At 48.7% G+C, this 17,003-nt stretch overlaps 1 protein-coding gene across 1 annotated transcript in view; it reads right to left on the reverse strand.

Moving 5' to 3' along the window:
• Positions 1 to 17,003, reverse strand: part of TGM7 (transglutaminase 7) — a 42,275-nt gene that overhangs the window by 17,570 nt on the left and 7,702 nt on the right. Inside the window, exons 4-7 of the mRNA XM_038740896.1 lie at positions 16,088 to 16,206; positions 8,963 to 9,091; positions 6,771 to 6,948; positions 4,901 to 5,039 (exon numbers count right to left, since the gene is read on the reverse strand). Coding sequence (XP_038596824.1) covers positions 4,901 to 5,039; positions 6,771 to 6,948; positions 8,963 to 9,091; positions 16,088 to 16,206 — 565 coding nt within the window. The remainder of the gene's footprint in view (positions 1 to 4,900; positions 5,040 to 6,770; positions 6,949 to 8,962; positions 9,092 to 16,087; positions 16,207 to 17,003) is intronic.

Raw genomic sequence — 17,003 nt, forward strand, 5'->3', positions numbered from 1 at the left:
CATATTTATTGAGCGCTTACTGTGTGCAGAGCGCTGTACTAAGCGCTTAGCACTGAAACACTTGAATCGACTTGCCCAAGATCACACAGCAGACATGTGGTGGAGCCGGGATCAGAACCCATGATGGGCTCTTTCCACTGAGGCACGCTGTAATTTATCATTATTATTATTAGTAGCAGTAGTAGTAGTAGTAGTAATAATTGTGGTATTTGTTAAGCTCTTACTATGTCCCAGGCACCGTGCTAAGTCCTGGGATAGATACAAGTTAATCAGGATGGACATAACCCCTGTCCCACGTGGGGCTCACAGTCTTAATCCCCTACTGAGAGCTCATCTCCTCCAGGAGGCCTTCCCAGACTGAGCCCCCTCCTTCCTTTCCCCCTCCTCCCCCTCTCCATCCCCCCTTCTTACCTCCTTCCCTTCCCCACAGCACTGTATATATGTAAATATGTTTGTACATATTTATTACTCTATTTATTGATTGATTTTACTTGTACATATCTATTCTATTTATTTTATTTTGTTAATATGTTTGGTTTTGTTCTCTGTCTCCCCCTTCTAGACTGTGTGCCCACTGTTGGGTAGGGACTGTCTCTATATGTTGCCAACTTGTACTTCCCAAACGCTTAGTACAGTGCTCTGCACACAGTAAGCTCTCAATAAATACGATTGGCTGATTGATTGATTAATCCCCATTTTACAGTTGAAGTAACTGAGGCCCAGAGAAGTTAAGTGACTAGCCCAAAGGCACACTGCAGATAAGTGGCAGAGCCAGGATTAGAACCTCTTTCCCTCTTTCCCTCTGGCCTGGAACGCCCTCCCTCCTCAAATCCAACAGACAATTACTCTCCCCTACTTCAAAGCCTTACTAAAGGCACTTCCCCTCTGAGAAGCCTTCCCTAAGCCCTCCTTTCCTTTTCTCCCACTTTCTTCTATGTTGCCTGACTTGTTCCCTTTAATTAATTCCCTCATCCCAGACCCACAGTACTTATGTATCTATCTGTCATTTATTTATTTCTATTAATATCTGACTCTCCTTCTAGACCGTAAACTCGTTGTGGGCAGGGAACGTGTCTATTTATTGTTGTGTTGTACTCTCCCAAGAGCTTAGTACGGTGTTCCGCGCACGGTAAGTGATCAATAAATATAATTGAATGATCTCAGGTCCTTCTGATGCTCAGACCCATAATAATAATACTAATAATAACGGCATTTATTAAGCGCTTATTATGTGCCAAGCACTGTTGATACAAGGTGATCAGGTTGTCCCACGGGGGGCTCACTGTCTTAATCCCCATTTTACATATGAGGGAACTGAGGCCCAGAGAAGTTAAATGACTTGCCCAAAGTCACACAGCTGACAATGGGCGGAGCCGGGATTTGAACCCATGGCCTCTGACTCCAAAGCCCGGGCTCTTTCCACTAGGCCACACTGCTCCTCATTTATTTAAGCGTCTAGAAGTGTCTGTCTCTCCCTCTACATTGCTAGCTCCTTAAGGCCGGAGATAACGTATACCAACTCTTTTGTACCCTCTTAGTACTCTGCTCACACTAAGCACTCAATAAATACTAATGATTGATTAACTGATTACCATTTTTGCATCCCCTCAGAACTTAAACCCTCCTAACCAACTGATAATGGTTTGCATCCCCTCAGAACTTAAACCCTCCTAATCATCTGATAACGGTTTGCATCCCCTCAGGACTTAAACCCTCCTAATCATCTGATAATGGTTTGCATCCCCTCAGAACTTAAACCCTCCTAATTATCTGATAATGGTTAGCATCCCCTCAGAACTTAAACCCCCCTAACCAACTGATAATGACAACATCTCCTAACCCTTTAGTCTGTATCATTATATATTCTCTAGTATTTGAGCACTTTTTCCTCTGATCTGTAAACTATTATTCCCTGTTGGATTGTGAGTTCCCTTCTACCCCTACTCTACTCTCCCAAGTGCTTAATACAGCATCATCAGTGATATTTATTGAGAGCTTACTTGGAGCAGAGCACTGAACTAAGTGCTTGGGAGAGTACAATGTAATATTTAACTTCTCTGGGCCTCAGTTCCCTCGTCTGTAAAATGGGGATTAAGACTGTGAGGACAACCTAATCACTTTGTAACCTCCCCAGCGCTTAGAACAGTGCTTTGCACATAGTAAGCGCTTAATAAATGCTATTATTATTATTATTATCATAGAGGTGGAAGACACGTTCTTTGCCCACAGCGAGCGTATGCACACAGTAGGAGCTCAACAAAGCCTACTAATGGGTTGTGTCTTTGTGTTGGCGAGTAGATGTGCCTGTGTGGTTGAATGTGTGTGTCTGTGTGTGCATCTACACCTATGAGTTTGTATCTCTGTGTGTGGAGATCTGCGTTTGTGCATCTGAATGTATTTATTCTGGTGACTTGACACCTGTCCACATGTTTTGTTTTGTTGTCTGCTCCCCCTTCTAGACTGTGAGCCCGCTGCTGGGTAGGGACCATCTCTATATATTGACAACTTGTACTTCTCAAGCGCTTAGTACAGTGCTCTGTGCACAGTAAGCGCTCAATAAATACGATTGAATGAATGAATGAATGGTGACGACACCGGTCCACATGTTTTGTTTTGTTGTCTGCTCCCCCTTCTAGACTGTGAGCCCGCTGTTGGGTAGGGACTGTCTCTATATAATAATAATAATAATAATTATTATTATTATAACAATTATTAAGCGCTTACTATGTGCAAAGCACTGTTCTAAGCGCTGGGGGGGATACAAGGTGATGAGGTTGTCCCACGTGGGATCACAGTATTCATCTCCATTTTACAGATGAGGGAACTGAGGCACAGAAAAGTTAAGTGACTTGCCCAAAGTCACACAGCTGACAAGTGACGGAGCTGGGATTTGAACCCATGACCTCTGACTCCAAACCCCGTGCTCTATTCCACTGAGCCACGCTGCTATATGCTGCCAACTTGTACTTCCCAAGCGCTTAGTACAGTGCTCTGCGCACAGTAAGCGCTGAGTAAATACGATTGAATGAATGGATGATTATTCATGAATAATGATTCAATCGTATTTATTGAGAGCTTACTGTGCGCAGAGCACTGTACTAAGCGCTTGGGAAATACAAGGTGATTATGAGGGGGAAAAGCAACAACAGTAGCAGCCTAGGGCCCTTAGTTCTGAGAAACAACAATCCACATCCTCTGGGATGAACTCTTTTCATTTTGAGCATTCCCAGGGCCCTTCCCACAGGCCCCCATGAACCCTGCAACCCCCCCCCCACTTATCCTGCACCACAATTTTCCCAAGCCCCTCTTGCTCCCCCATCCCTACTGCGCTCCTGCTCTCCCAAGTCCCCTCAATCTCCATCCCTCCGTAGTGACCTGTCCCTTACACTTCCCCCCATCCTCTACATCCCTGGGACCCTCCTCAACTCCAGTGTTCCCCCAACTGGCCCCCATTCCCACCGTGCCTCCCCAGTTCCATAACTCCATCCCACCACATCGGCCAGGATTTGCACACAGTAAGTGCTTAATAAATGCTATTATTATTATTATTATTATTATTATTTAGACTGTGAGCCCCATATGGGCTGGGGACTGTGTCCGACTTAACAACCTGTATCTACCCCAGTGCCAAGAATAGTGCTTGGCACCTAGTAAGTGCTTAACAAATACAATAATACTGGTAACGATAATCACCATGGTGATGATAGTAGCAATAATAATTCATTCCATCGACTTTATTGAGCACTTACTGGGTGCAGAGCACTGTACTAAGCGCTTAGGAAGTACAAGTTGGCAACATATAGAGACAGTCACTACCCAACAACGGGCTCACAGTCTAGATAATGATAATTCATTCATTCATTCATTCAGTCGTATTTATTGAGCGCTTACTGTACGCAGAGCACTGTACTAAGCGCTTGGGATCATTCAATCATATTTATTGAGCGCTTACTGTATGCAGAGCACTGTACTAAGCGCTTGGGAAGTACAAGTTGGCAACAAATAGAGACGGTCCCTACCCAACAACGGGCTCACAGTCTAGATAATGATAATTCATTCATTCACTCAATCGTATTTATTGAGTGCTTACTGTATGCAGAGCACTGTACTAAGCGCTTGGGATCATTCAATCGTATTTATTGAGCGCTTACTGTATGCAGAGCACTGTACTAAGCGCTTGGGAAGTACAAGTTGGCAACATATAGAGCCGGTCTCTACCCAACAACGGACTCACAGTCTAGATAATGATAATAATAATAATAATGTTGGCATTTGTTAAGCGCTTACTATGTGCAAAGCACTGTTCTAAGCGCTGAGGGGGATACAAAGTGATCAGGTTGTCCCCCGTGGGGCTCACAGTCTTAATCCCAATTTTACAGATGAGGTAACTGAGGCTTGGAGAAGTTAAGTGACTTGCCCAAGGTCACAGAAGCCGGGATTCGAACTCATGACCTCTGACTCCAAAGCCCGGGCTCTTTCCACTGAGCCACGCTGCTTCTCTATAATGATAATAGCAGTAATAATTGGCCTGGCTCCTTTTTCTGTGCCCCCCTTCCCTTCATCCTCCACATTCCCAGGACCCTCCTTGTAGTCATTCATTCATTCAATCGTATTTATTGAGCTCTTACTGTGTGCAGAGCACTGTACTAAGCGCTTGGGAAGTCCAAGTTGGCAACATATAGAGACGGTCCCTACCCAACAGTGGGCTCACAGTCGAGAACCCAGGATTCTCCCAACTGCCTCTCTCCATTCCCACTCTCCGACTCCTTGATCCCCAAATTCCCCCATCCTCAATTGCCTCAGTGTCCCCTCTGGGTCCCCCGGGTGTCTCCACATCCCCCAGACAGTGCCCCCCACTCTCAGCTTCCAATACCCTCCCATTCCCGGGCCCAGCCCTCACCAGATCCTGTCCTTGCTCTCCCCGGGAAGCATCTCGGCGCTGTCGTTGTAGAACACGTCGACGGTCAGGTTCCTGTCCCCGCTGTGCGCTGAGCAGAAATTGGTGACGACACGCGTGGGGACACCGAGGCACCGCATCACTGCGGAAGGGGGGGCCGCTCAGACAGACAACCAGCCAGCCGGCCGGCCAAAGGGCGAAAAACCAGCTGGCCAATAGGTAGGTGGACTCCCAGGGAAACTCTCGGCCTAGGCCGGAGCGCTCCCCTCCTTCCCAACTAGGAAGGTTTGGGATTTCCTAGACAGCCAAGGCCCCTCCTTGCAGCTCACCCTCAATCAATCAATCAATCAATCGTATTTATTGAGCGCTTACTGTGTGCAGAGCACTGTACTAAGCTCTTGGGAAGTCCAAGTAGGCAACATATAGAGACGGGTCCCTACCCAACAGTGGGCTCCTCAACCCAGCCGACGGGCTGCCCGCACACGGAGCGCATCGCCCACCTCGATGACCGGGGCTGGGACCACCTGGCAAGTGAAGCAGCGTGGCCTCGTGGGAAGACCAAAGGCCTGGGAGTTGTGGGACCTGGGTTCTAATCCTGGCTCTGCCACTTTCATTCATTCGGTCAGTCGTATTTACTGAGCGTTTACTGTGCGCAGAGCACTGTACGCAGCGCTTGGGAAGTCCAAGTTGGCAACATATAGAGACGGTCCCTACCCGACAGCGGGCTCACAGTCTAGAAGGGGGAGACAGACAACACAACAAAACATATTCACAAAATAAAATAAATATGTACAAATAAAATAATTAATAAATAGAGTCATAAATCCGTACAAACATATATACATATATATGGGTGCTGTGGGGAGGGGAAGGAGGTAAGGCAGGGGGGATGGCCTGCTGGGTGACTGTTGGCTAGCCTTGTAATGCCTCTGGGCCTCCATTTCCTCATCTGTAGAATTCAATCATATTTATTGAGCGCTTACTGTGTGCGGAGCACTGTACTAAGCACTTGGAAAGTCCAATTTGGCAATAGATAGAGATGGTCCCTACCCAACAACGGGCTCACAGTCTAGAAGGGGGAGACAGAGAACAAAACCAAACATGGAGACGGGTAGACATGTAGACATGCTCCCTCCCGGTTAGACTGTGAGCCCCATGGAGGCAAGAAGTGTATCGAGAAGCAGCGTGGCTCAGTGGAAAGAGCCCGGGCTTTGGAGTCAGAGGTCGTGGGTTCGAATCCCAACTCCGCCACTCGTCCACTGTGTGACTTTGGGCAAGTCGCTTCACTTCTCTAGGCCTCAGTTCCCTCATCTGTAAAATGGGGATGAAGACCGCGAGCCCCCCGTGGGACCACCTGATCACCCTGCAACCTCCCCAGTGCTTAGAACAGTGCTTTGCACATAGTAAGGGCTTAATAAATGTCATCATCCTTCCAGACTGTGAGCCTGCTGTCGGGTAGGGACCATCTCTATATGTTGCCAACTTGTACTTCCCAAGCGCTTAGTCCAGTGCTCTGCACACAGTAAGCGCTCAACAAATATGAATGAATGAATCATCATCATTATCATTATATTATTATAATGATAATTATATCATTAATCATAATTAATCATCATTAATGATAATTATTATCATGATTATTGATGATAATATTAATTCTTGGCTATTTAATCATAATGATGGCATTTATTAAGCGCTTACTATGTGCAAAGCACTGTTCTAAGAGCTGGGGAGCTTACAAGGTATTATTATTATTATTATTATTATTATTATTATCTGATCTGATTACCTTGCACTGACCCTACTGCTTAGCACGTAGGAAGCTCTTAACAAATATGGCAATTGTCGCTTGTTGGTCCCCCCCGCATCTTACCTGTGCACATGACGGCAGCGAAGACCCAGCACTGGCCGTACTTGACGGGCTGGCCATTGGCCGCGCGCCACCGCCTCAAGATGGCCACGCTCCCGTTCCACTCGGATGGGCTGACGCCGTCCCGGTAGTCCTCGCCCCAGTTGCCCTGCAGCACCCCGCTGTCGTCGTTGCTGTTGATCTACGAGGGAGAAGGCCCCCTCCATCTGCTCCCTGGAAGCCCCCCAAATGCAGCCCTCGGGAGCAGGCCGTCGAGGCCAAAACCGGCGGAGAACGAGGGAATGCACTCGAAAATCGAGTCAGCCCCAGGAGGGTAGGCCGAGGCCCGAGAACCCAACTAGGCCGCGTGAGTCCTGAGGCTGGAGTGAGCCCTCGAGGGGCCCATGGGGCCACAATCAATCAATCAATCAATCAATCAATCAATCGTATTTACTGAGCGCTTACTGTGTGCAGAGCACTGGACTAAGCGCTTGGGAAGTACAAGTTGGCAACATATAGAGACGGTACCTACCAAACAGTGGGCTCATGGGGGAAGAATTCAGCCAGAGTGGACACTGGGGTGACAGAAGCAGAGTGGCTCAGTGGAAAGAACCCGGGCTCTGGAGTCAGAGGTCATGGGTTCAAACCCCGGCTTCTCCACTTAATAATAATGATGATGGCATTTATTAAGCACTTACTATGTGCAAAGCATTGTTCTAAGCGCTGGGGAGCTTACAAGGTGATCAGGTTATCCCACAGTGAATCCCCATTTTCCAGATGAGGGAACTGAGGCCCAGAGAAGTGTTGTGACTTGCCCAAAGTCACACAGCTGACAAGTGGTGGAGTCTGGATCTGAACCCATGACCTCTGACTCCAAAGCCCGGGCTCTCTGCTGTATGACTTTGGACAAGTCACTTCACTTCCCTGGGCCTCAGTTCCCTCATCTGGAAAATGGGGGTGAAGACCGTGAGCCCCCCGTGGGACAACCTGATCACCTTGTAACCTCCCCAGCGCTTAGAACAGTGCTTTGCATATAGTAAGCGCATAATAAATGCCATCATTATTATTATCACCTTGTAACCTCCCCAGCGCTCAGAACAGTGCTTTGCACGTAGCAAGCGCTTAATAGATGCCATTATTATTATTATTATTATTATAAATAGCACTGATTGATTGATAGATTGAAACAAGAGGATAGAATGCCCAAGCTGAGACTGCCTGTGTGAAGTGGCTTCACAGGAGCAGGAGAAAACTGCAGGAAAGTAACAGTCTCTCTCTCACACACACACAACTCCCTCCACACACTATAATAGTGGCATTTATTAAGCGCTGACTATGTGCAAAGCACTGTTCTAAGCGCTGGGGAGGATACAAGCTGATCAGGTTGTCCCACGTGGGGCTTCCAGTCTTCATCCCCATTTTACAGATGAGGGAACTGAGGCCCAGAAAAGCAAAGTGACTTGCCCAAAGTCACCCAGCTGACAGTTGGCTGAGCCAGGATTTGAACCCATGACCCCTGACTCCAAAGCCCATGCTTTTTCCACTGAGCCACGCTGCTTCTCTAATAATAATGGCATTTGTTAAACGCCAATCATGTGCAAAGCACTGTTCTAAGCACTGGGGAGGATATGAGCTGATCAGGTTGTCCCACGTGGGGCTCACAGTCTTCATCCCCATTTTACAGATGAGGGAACTGATGCACAGAGAAGTTAAGTGACTTGCCCAAACTCACCCAGCTGACAGTTGGCAGAGTCGGGATTTGAACCCATGACCCCTGACTCCAAAGCCCATGCTTTTTCCACTGAGCCACGCTGCTTCTCTAATAATAATGGCATTTGTTAACTGCTTACCATGTGCAAAGCACTGTTCTAAGCGCTGGGGAGGTTACAAGGTGATCAGGTTGTCCCTCGTGGAGCTTACAGTCTTCATCCCCATTTTACAGATGAGGGAACTGAGGCCCAGAGAAGCTGTCACCCAGCTGACAATTGGCAGAGCCGGGATTTGAACCCATGACCTCTGACTCCAAAGCCCGGGCTCTTTCCATTGAGCCACACTGCAAGAGCTTAGTACAGTGCTCTGCACACAGTAAGCGCTCAATAAATACGATGCAAAGAATGACCGAAGTTGGTCTGTCCCCACCCTGGAGGGGAGCGGGAAAAAAGGGAGACACGGAGGCCGGCTAAGAGGGCGAGGAGGATCTGGGATGACTTTCTCACCATGGCACTCACCACCCTGCAGATGTAGACACCACTACCCCGCCGGGAGCAGTCCAGCGCCGGCTCCGTTAGGAAGCTCAGGTTCCGGTCCAGGATGTCCAGGCAGATGTCTACAATGTCCCCCTCAAACTGACCGGTGGTTTGGGGGACAAGAAAGGGAAAGAAGGTCTCAGCACTGGTGGTGGGAGCAGGGGGACAGTGGGGGCAGCAGGGGCATTGGAGAAGCAGCGTGGCTCAGTGGAAAGAGCCCGGGCTTTGGAGTCAGAGGTCATGGGTTCAAATCCCGGCTCCGCCAACTGCCAGCTGGGTGACTTTGGGCGAGTCACTTCACTTCTCTGGGCCTCAGTACCTCATCTGTAAAATGGGGATGAAGACCGTAAGCCCCCCGTGGGACAACCTGATCACCTTGTAACGAACAGTGCTTTGCACATTCATTCATTTAATCGTATTTGTTGAGCGCTTACTGTGTGCAGACCACTATACTAAGTGCTTCCCTCCTTCCCTTCCCCACAGCACCTGTATATATGTTTGTACGTATTTATTACTCAATTTATTTATTTATTTTACGTGTACATATCTATCCTATTTATTTTATTTTGTGAATATGTTTGGTTTTGTTCTCTGTCTCCCCCTTCTAGACTGTTAGCCCACTGTTGGGTAGGGACCGTCTCTACATGTTGCCAACTTGGACTTTCCAAGCGCTTAGTACAGTGCTCTGCACACAGTAAGCACTCAATAAATACGATTGATTGACTGATTGATATAATATAATATAATATAGTAATAATAATAATAGCATTTATTAAGCGCTTACTAAGTACAAAGCACTGTTCTAAGCCCTGGGAGGTTACAAGGTGATCAAGTTGTCCCACGGGGGGCTCACAGTCTTCATCCCCATTTTTTTACAGATGAGGGAACTGAGGCCCAGAGAAGTTAAGTGACTTGCCCAAAGTCACACAGCTGACAGTTGGTGGAGCCGGGATTTGAACCCACGACCTCTGACTCCAAAGCCCGGGCTCTTTCCACTGAGCCACGCTGCTTCTCTAATTGGTTGATTGATTGTTTGATTGATTGATTGGGAAGTCCAAGTTGGCAACATATAGAGACGGTCCCTACCCAACAGGGGGTTCACAGTCTAGAAGGGGGAGACAGACAACAAAACAAAACATATTCACAAAATAAAATAAATAGAATAAATATGTACAAGTAAAATAAATAGAGAAATACGTACAAACATAGATACATATATACATGTAGTCCTAGGCCTAGTCTTTAGGGCGTCATTCATTCATTCAATCGCATTTATTGAGCGCTTACTGTGTTCAGAGCACTGTACTAAGCGCTTGACTTCCACTCCTGCTCCCCCTCTGGCCCCGACTGCGGCATCCTGGGCCCTCCCTCCCAGATCACAGAGTGCCCCCCAAGACAAGGACTGTCCTGTTGAGGGGATGGGGGAGTGGGATGGTTACCAGAAGTAGCCCCTTCCCTGAGCCGATAGGCAGGCCAGCCGCTCTTTCAGCCCCCGAAAGCCTGTAAGAATAATAATAATAATAATAATAATAGTATTTGTTAAGCGCTTACTATGTGCAAAGCACTGTTCTAAGCGCTGGGGAGGTTACAAGGTGATCAGGTTGTCCCACGGGGGGCTCCCAGTTTTCATCCCCCCACTGTTGGGTAGGGACCGTCTCTATACGTTGCCAACTTGTACTTCCCAAGCGCTTAGTACAGTGCTCTGCACACAGTAAGCGCTCAATAAATACGATTGAGTGAAAGAATGAATGAATCCCCACTTTCCAGGTGAGGGAACTGAGGCCCAGAGAAGTGAAGTGACTTGCCCAAAGTCACACAGCTGACAGTTTGCGGAGCCGGGATTTGAACCCATGACCTCTGACTCCAAAGCCGAGAAGCCTGAAACCAGGATCTAAGTGGCCAATCAGTAATGCTCATGGCCCAGACCCTCTCTCTCTATCTCTCTGTCTCTCTTTCACTCATCCCCGAGTCAGAATCTGAGCTCCATAAAAATTATGGCATTTATTAAGCACTTACTAAGAGCACTGTTCTAAGCGCTGGGGAGATTACAAGGTGATCAGGTTGTCCCACAAGGGGCTCACGGTCTTCATCCCCATTTTCCAGATGAGGTAACTGAGGCCCAGAGAAGCAAAGTGACTCGCCCAAAGTCACCCAGTTGACAATTGGTGGAGCCGGGATTCGAACCCATGACCTCTGACTCCCAAGCCTGGCCTCTTTCCACTGAGCCACGCTGCTTCCCCCAACAATAATAATTGTGGTATTAAGTGCTTTCCTTATGCCAAACACTATTCTAAGCACTGGAGTAGATACAAGATGAGAAGAAGCAGCGTGGCTCAGTGGAAAAGAGCCCGGGCTTTGGAGTCAGAGGTCACGGGTTCAAATCCCGGCTCCGCCACTCGTCAGGTGGGTGACCTTGGGCAAGTCACTTCACTTCTCTAGGCCTCAGTGATCTCATCTGGAAAATGGGGGTGAAGACCGTGAGCCCCCCGTGGGACAACCTGATCACCCGGTAACCTCCCCAGCGCTTAGAACAGTGTTTTGCACATAGTAAGTGCTTAATAAATGCCATGATTATTATTATTGGAAATAGCCCGTCTCACGCGGACATCAGATTCTAAGTAGGAGGGAGACGAGGTAGTGAATCCCCTTTTTACCGGTGAGGAAACTGAGGCAGAGAGAAGTGAAGTGACTCGCCCAGGGTCACCCAATGGGCAAAATGGGTTCTCCAACGCGCAGGGCCGTGTTCTTTCTACTAGGCCACGCTGCTTTTCTTTGAGTCTCAGGGGACATAGGGCATGGAGGAGGAGGGAGAGGAAGCCCCTTCTGCCCACGGGTTCAGGGGGCTAGTCTTCTCGGCCCACACGTTTGGAGGGCTAGTCATCCAGATTGATCCCGGCAGTCAGTTTTCGGCTGGTGTTTTTCATTTTTGGCCCCTCCTCGGCCCCTGCTGCCCAGCCTCATGATTCAGAGCAGTATCTGTGCTCCCCGGGAACCAGAAGGGGAATGCTGAGTTCCTCCGGGAGGGGAACACAGAGTCTCCCAGATCCAGGGGGCCAGTCAGGGACCCCCGGGGAAATCACCCTTAGTTCTGGGGGCTTCCAGAAACAGCTCTGGGCATGGCTAGCACGGCACACATCGTGTTACCTCCGAGGTGGCCAATGGGGCCGGTAGCCACGACAGCAGTCACTGGCCTCCAGACCCCGGATCCCAGTGGAAACTGGGCCTCGGTGGTCGGAGTGGAGGATGTGGGGATGGGGAGCTGCCATTTTAGAAAATGCAACACGCCCAGAAGCCGGATTCTGCCCGGCCAAGGCCCATCGGTGGCCACTCATCCTCTTTCAATCAATCAATCAATCAATCGTATTTATTGAGCGCTTACTGTGTGCAGAGCACTGTACTAAGCGCTTGGGAAGTCCTTTCTTGACCCTCCCGTGGGCCCTGGGGGATGCAAGCCCGGGCAGGGGTGGGGCAGAGCATCCATGCAGGCTGGAAGCAGCCAGCCGTCCTCCTGCAGACCTTGGGGGAAGCAAGGCTGGGCAACCACGCGGACCACAACCGGAGCTGGCAGTGTGGGAGAGAGATAGGAGGGAGGAGGGAGACCTGGGCTCTGAACCAGGAAGAGGTTTGCATTCATTCATTCATTCAATCGTATTTATTGAGCGCTTACTGTGTGCAGCACACTGTACTAAGCGCTTGGGAAGTACAAGTAGGCAACATAAAGAGATGGTGCCTACCCAACAACGGGCTCACAGTCTAGAGGGGGGAGACAGACAACAAAACAAAACATGTGGACAGGTGTCAAGTCATCAGAATAAATAGAAGTAAAGCTAGATGCACATCCTTAACAAAATAAATAGAACAGTAAATATGTACAAGTAAAATAAATAGAGTAATAAATCTGTACAATCATATATACAGGTGCAGTGGGGAGGGGAAGGAGGTAAGGCAGGGGGGATGGGGAGGAGGAGAGGAAAAAGAGGGCTCAGTCTGGGAAGGCCTCCTGGAGGAGGTGAGCTCTCAGTAGGGCTTTGCAGGGAAGAAGAGAGCTAGCTTGGCGGACGGGCAGAGGGAGGGCATTCCAGGCCAGGGGGAGGACGTGGGCCGGGAGTCAATCAATCAATCAATCAATCGTATTTATTGAGTGCTTACTGTGTGCAGAGCACTGTTCGAAGCGCTTGGGAAGTCCAAGTTGGCAACATATTGAGACAGTCCCTACCCAACAGTGGGCTCATGGTCTAGAAGGGGGAGACAGAGAACAAAACCAAACATACTAACAAAATAAAATAGAATAGATATGTACAAGTAAGATAAGTAAATAAATAGAGTAATAAATATGTACAAACATATATACATATATACAGGTGCTTTGGGGAAGGGAAGGAGGTAAGGTGGGGGGATGGAGAGGGGGACGAGGGGGAGAGGAAGGAAGGGGCTCAGTTGCAGGACACCCGGAGTCCCTGCCAACCGGGAGGAAGCCGGCAAAGGATCCCAAGCGCTTCTGATCAACCTGAGGCAGAGGGCAGAGAAATAGCAGAGGGCAGGCCACTGGGCTGGCAAGGGGGTCTGCTCAGAGAGGAGCAGATGGAAGAGGAATCGGCTACCCGATACAAGCTGGGGCTGTCAGGGAGGCCTTCCTGGGGGAGGGGGCATGCCCTGCAGGCGGGGGGCCTTGGGTTCCCCCTCCACCGGGATTCCGGGAACACAAGGATAGATCCTCCCTGCTCCGTCCCCAAGCCTGAAACCCCATCCCGCCTTCCGGCCAGAGCTTAGACGGGTAATGGGTATTTATTTATCTTACTTGTACGTATCTATTCTCTTTATTTTATTTTGTTAATATGTTTGGTTTCGTTCTCTGTCTCCCCCTTCTAGACTGTGAGCCCACTGTTGGGTAGGGGCTGTCTCTATATGTTGCCAACTTGGACTTCCCAAGCGCTTAGTACAGTGCTCTGCACACAGTAAGCACTCAAAAAATACGATTGATTGATTGATTAATGGGAGCAGGGGAGCGTCTGAGGGTTGCCCTGTCCAACAGCGACCAGGCAGTGATGCACCACGCTGCCCTCTTGTCTCTCTGACTTCCTGGGCATCCTCAATTTGCCTGCACGGCGCAGTGGGTAGACCACGGGCCTGAGAGCCAGAGGGTCCTGGGTTCTAATCCCGGCTCCGCCACTTGTCTGCTGGGTGACCTTGGACAAGTCACTTCCCTTCTCTGTGCCTCAGTTACCTCAACTGGAAAATAGGGATTGAGACTGGGAGCCCCATGTGGGACAGGGACTGCGTCCAACACGATTTTCTTGTGGCCACCCCAGTGCTTTGGTACAGTGCCGGATGCACAGTAAGCACTTAACAAATACCACAATTATTATGATTATTGTGATTTCTTTCCTCACGTGCCTGTCTTCTTCTCTCCCGAACTGGAGGCTGCACCCCACAAGGGCCAGGACCGGCTCAAAATCAATCTCTAGGGCCTTGATTACTGCATTCATTCATTCAATCATATTTAATAATGATAATAATAATAATGATGGCATTTGTTAAGCACTTACTATGTGCAAAACACTGTTCTATGAGCTGGGGGATACAAGGTGATCAGGTTGTCCCCCGTGGGGCTCACCGTCTTAATCCCCATTTTACAGATGAGGTAACTGGGGCTCAGAGAAGTTAAGACTGTGAGCCCACTTATAGACTGTGAGCCCACTGTTGGGTAGGGACTGTCTCTATATGTTGCCAACTTGTACTTCCCAAGCACTTAGTACAGTGCTCTGCACACAGTAAGCGCTCAATAAATAAGATTGATTGATTGATTGATTAAGTGACTTGCCCAAGGTCACACAGCAGACATGGGGCGCTTTCCATGTTTTTATTGAGCTCTTACTGTGCGCGGAGCACTGTACTAAGCATCGGCCTCCGTTCTGACTTCCCACTCTCCCGTCTCTCCCATTCCAGCGCTTAGAAGAGTGCCCAGCACTTAGAACAGAGCTTGGCACATAGTAAGCGCTTAACAAATGCCGTCATTATTATTCCAGGCCGCACTTCACTATGCTGCCCGGATCAGTTTTCTACAGAATCGTTCAGGCCATGTTTCCCCACTCTTCCAGAACCTCCAGCGGTTGCTCGGCCACTTCCACATCAAACAGAAACTCCTTACCATCAGTATGAAAGCACTCAATCAACTTGCCCCCTCCTACCCAGCGCTTAGAACAGTGCTTTGCACATAGTAAGCGCTTAACAAATGCCATCACTATTATTCCAGGCCATACTTCACTCTGCTGCCCGGATCATGTTTCTACAGAATCATTCAGGCCACTTTTCCCCACTCCAAGAACCTCCAGTGGTTGCTTGGCCACCTCCACATCAAACAGAAATTCCTTACCATCAGTATCAAAGAACTCAATCACCTTGCCCCCTCCTACCCAGCACTTAGAGCAGTGCTTTGCACATAGTAAGCGCTTAATAAATGCCATTATTATTATTATTATTATTATTATTATTATTATTACCGCACCTCTTTGATTTTCTACGCTGTTCCTCTGATGCCAACCTACTTACCGTACTTGGATCTCGTCTTTCTCCCCACTGACACTCGCCCATGTTCTGCCTCTGGCCTGGAATTCCTCTCCCTTTGTAATATCACCGATGATCACCCTCCCCACATTCAGAGCCTTACTGAAATCACGTCTTTCCAAGAAGTCTTCTCTAAGCCCTCCTTTCCTCACCTCCCTTCTGCCCCTCTGCCCTTATAATAATAATAATGATGGCGTTCATTAAGCGCTTACTATATGCAGAGCACTGTTCTAGGCGCTGGATTCAACCCTCCCTCTGCACCGTAATCTGTAATTTCTTTATATAAACAGCTGGCTCCCCCGCTAGACTGTAAGCTCGTTGTGGATGGGGAACATATCTACCAACTCTGGCAAAGTGCTCAGGACAGCTTTCTGTACTGGATAAGCGCTCAAGAAATACCAAGCCTGGGCTTGGATGGTGCTTAGGACCGACCGAGCGCTGACCAATGCCAACTTTCCATGGCAGCAGGCCCCAGAGGAGGGTCTGTGGTGCCACCCTGCCCTGAGAAGCTGATCCCTGGGGGGTTGTCACCTGCCCGAAGTTCCAAGGCGAGGGAGTGATCCAGTTCTCCTGTCCCTTGTAAATGAGTCCGTGGTCCCGCAGAAGAAACTCGTGTCGCTGAGGTTCGCTGGGCAGGAAGACCTCATCCTCTAGGAACAGGGACAGTAGGGAGGGGCACAGAGTGGAAGAGGCTGAAGGGGACCCCTGGGATTCATTCATTCATTCAATCGTATTTATTGAGCGTTTACTGTGCACAGAGCACCGTACTAAGCGCTTGGGAAGCACAAGTTGGCAACATCTAGAGACGGTCCCTACCCAACAGCGGGCTCACAGTCTAGAAGGGGGAGACAGACAACAAAACAAAACATATTAACAAAATAAAATCAATAGAATAAATATGTACAAATAAAATAAATAAATAGAGTAATAAATACGTACAAACATATATAAATATATGACCCTACTGAGAGCTCACCTCCTCCAGGAGGCCTTCCCAGACTGATTCCCCTCCTCCCTCTCCCCCTCCTCCCCCTCTCTATCCCCCCAGCCTTACCTCCTTCCCCTCCCCACACCACCTGTATATATGTATATATGTTTGTATGTATTTATCACTCCATTTATTCATTCATTTTATTTGTACATATTTATTCTCTTTATTTTATTTTGTTACTATGTTTTGTTTCGTTCTCTGTCTCCCCCTTCTAGACTGTGAGCCCACTGTCGGGTAGGGACCGTCTCTCTATGTTGCCAACTTGGACTTCCCAAGCGCTTAGCCCAGTGCTCTGCACACAGTAAGCGCTCCATAAATACGATTGAATGAATGAATGAATGAATGGAGAAGTACCTCTGCCCTCTGGCCCCTGGCCTCTGCTCCCCATCCCTTCTCCCCGTCCCCAACCCCTGCCCTCCCTAAACTGCTTCCATTCCGGATCTGATCACACTGGGT

Source organism: Tachyglossus aculeatus (genome assembly GCF_015852505.1).
Source record: "Tachyglossus aculeatus isolate mTacAcu1 chromosome 12 unlocalized genomic scaffold, mTacAcu1.pri SUPER_6_unloc_1, whole genome shotgun sequence".
NCBI classification, from domain to species: Eukaryota; Metazoa; Chordata; class Mammalia; order Monotremata; family Tachyglossidae; genus Tachyglossus; species Tachyglossus aculeatus.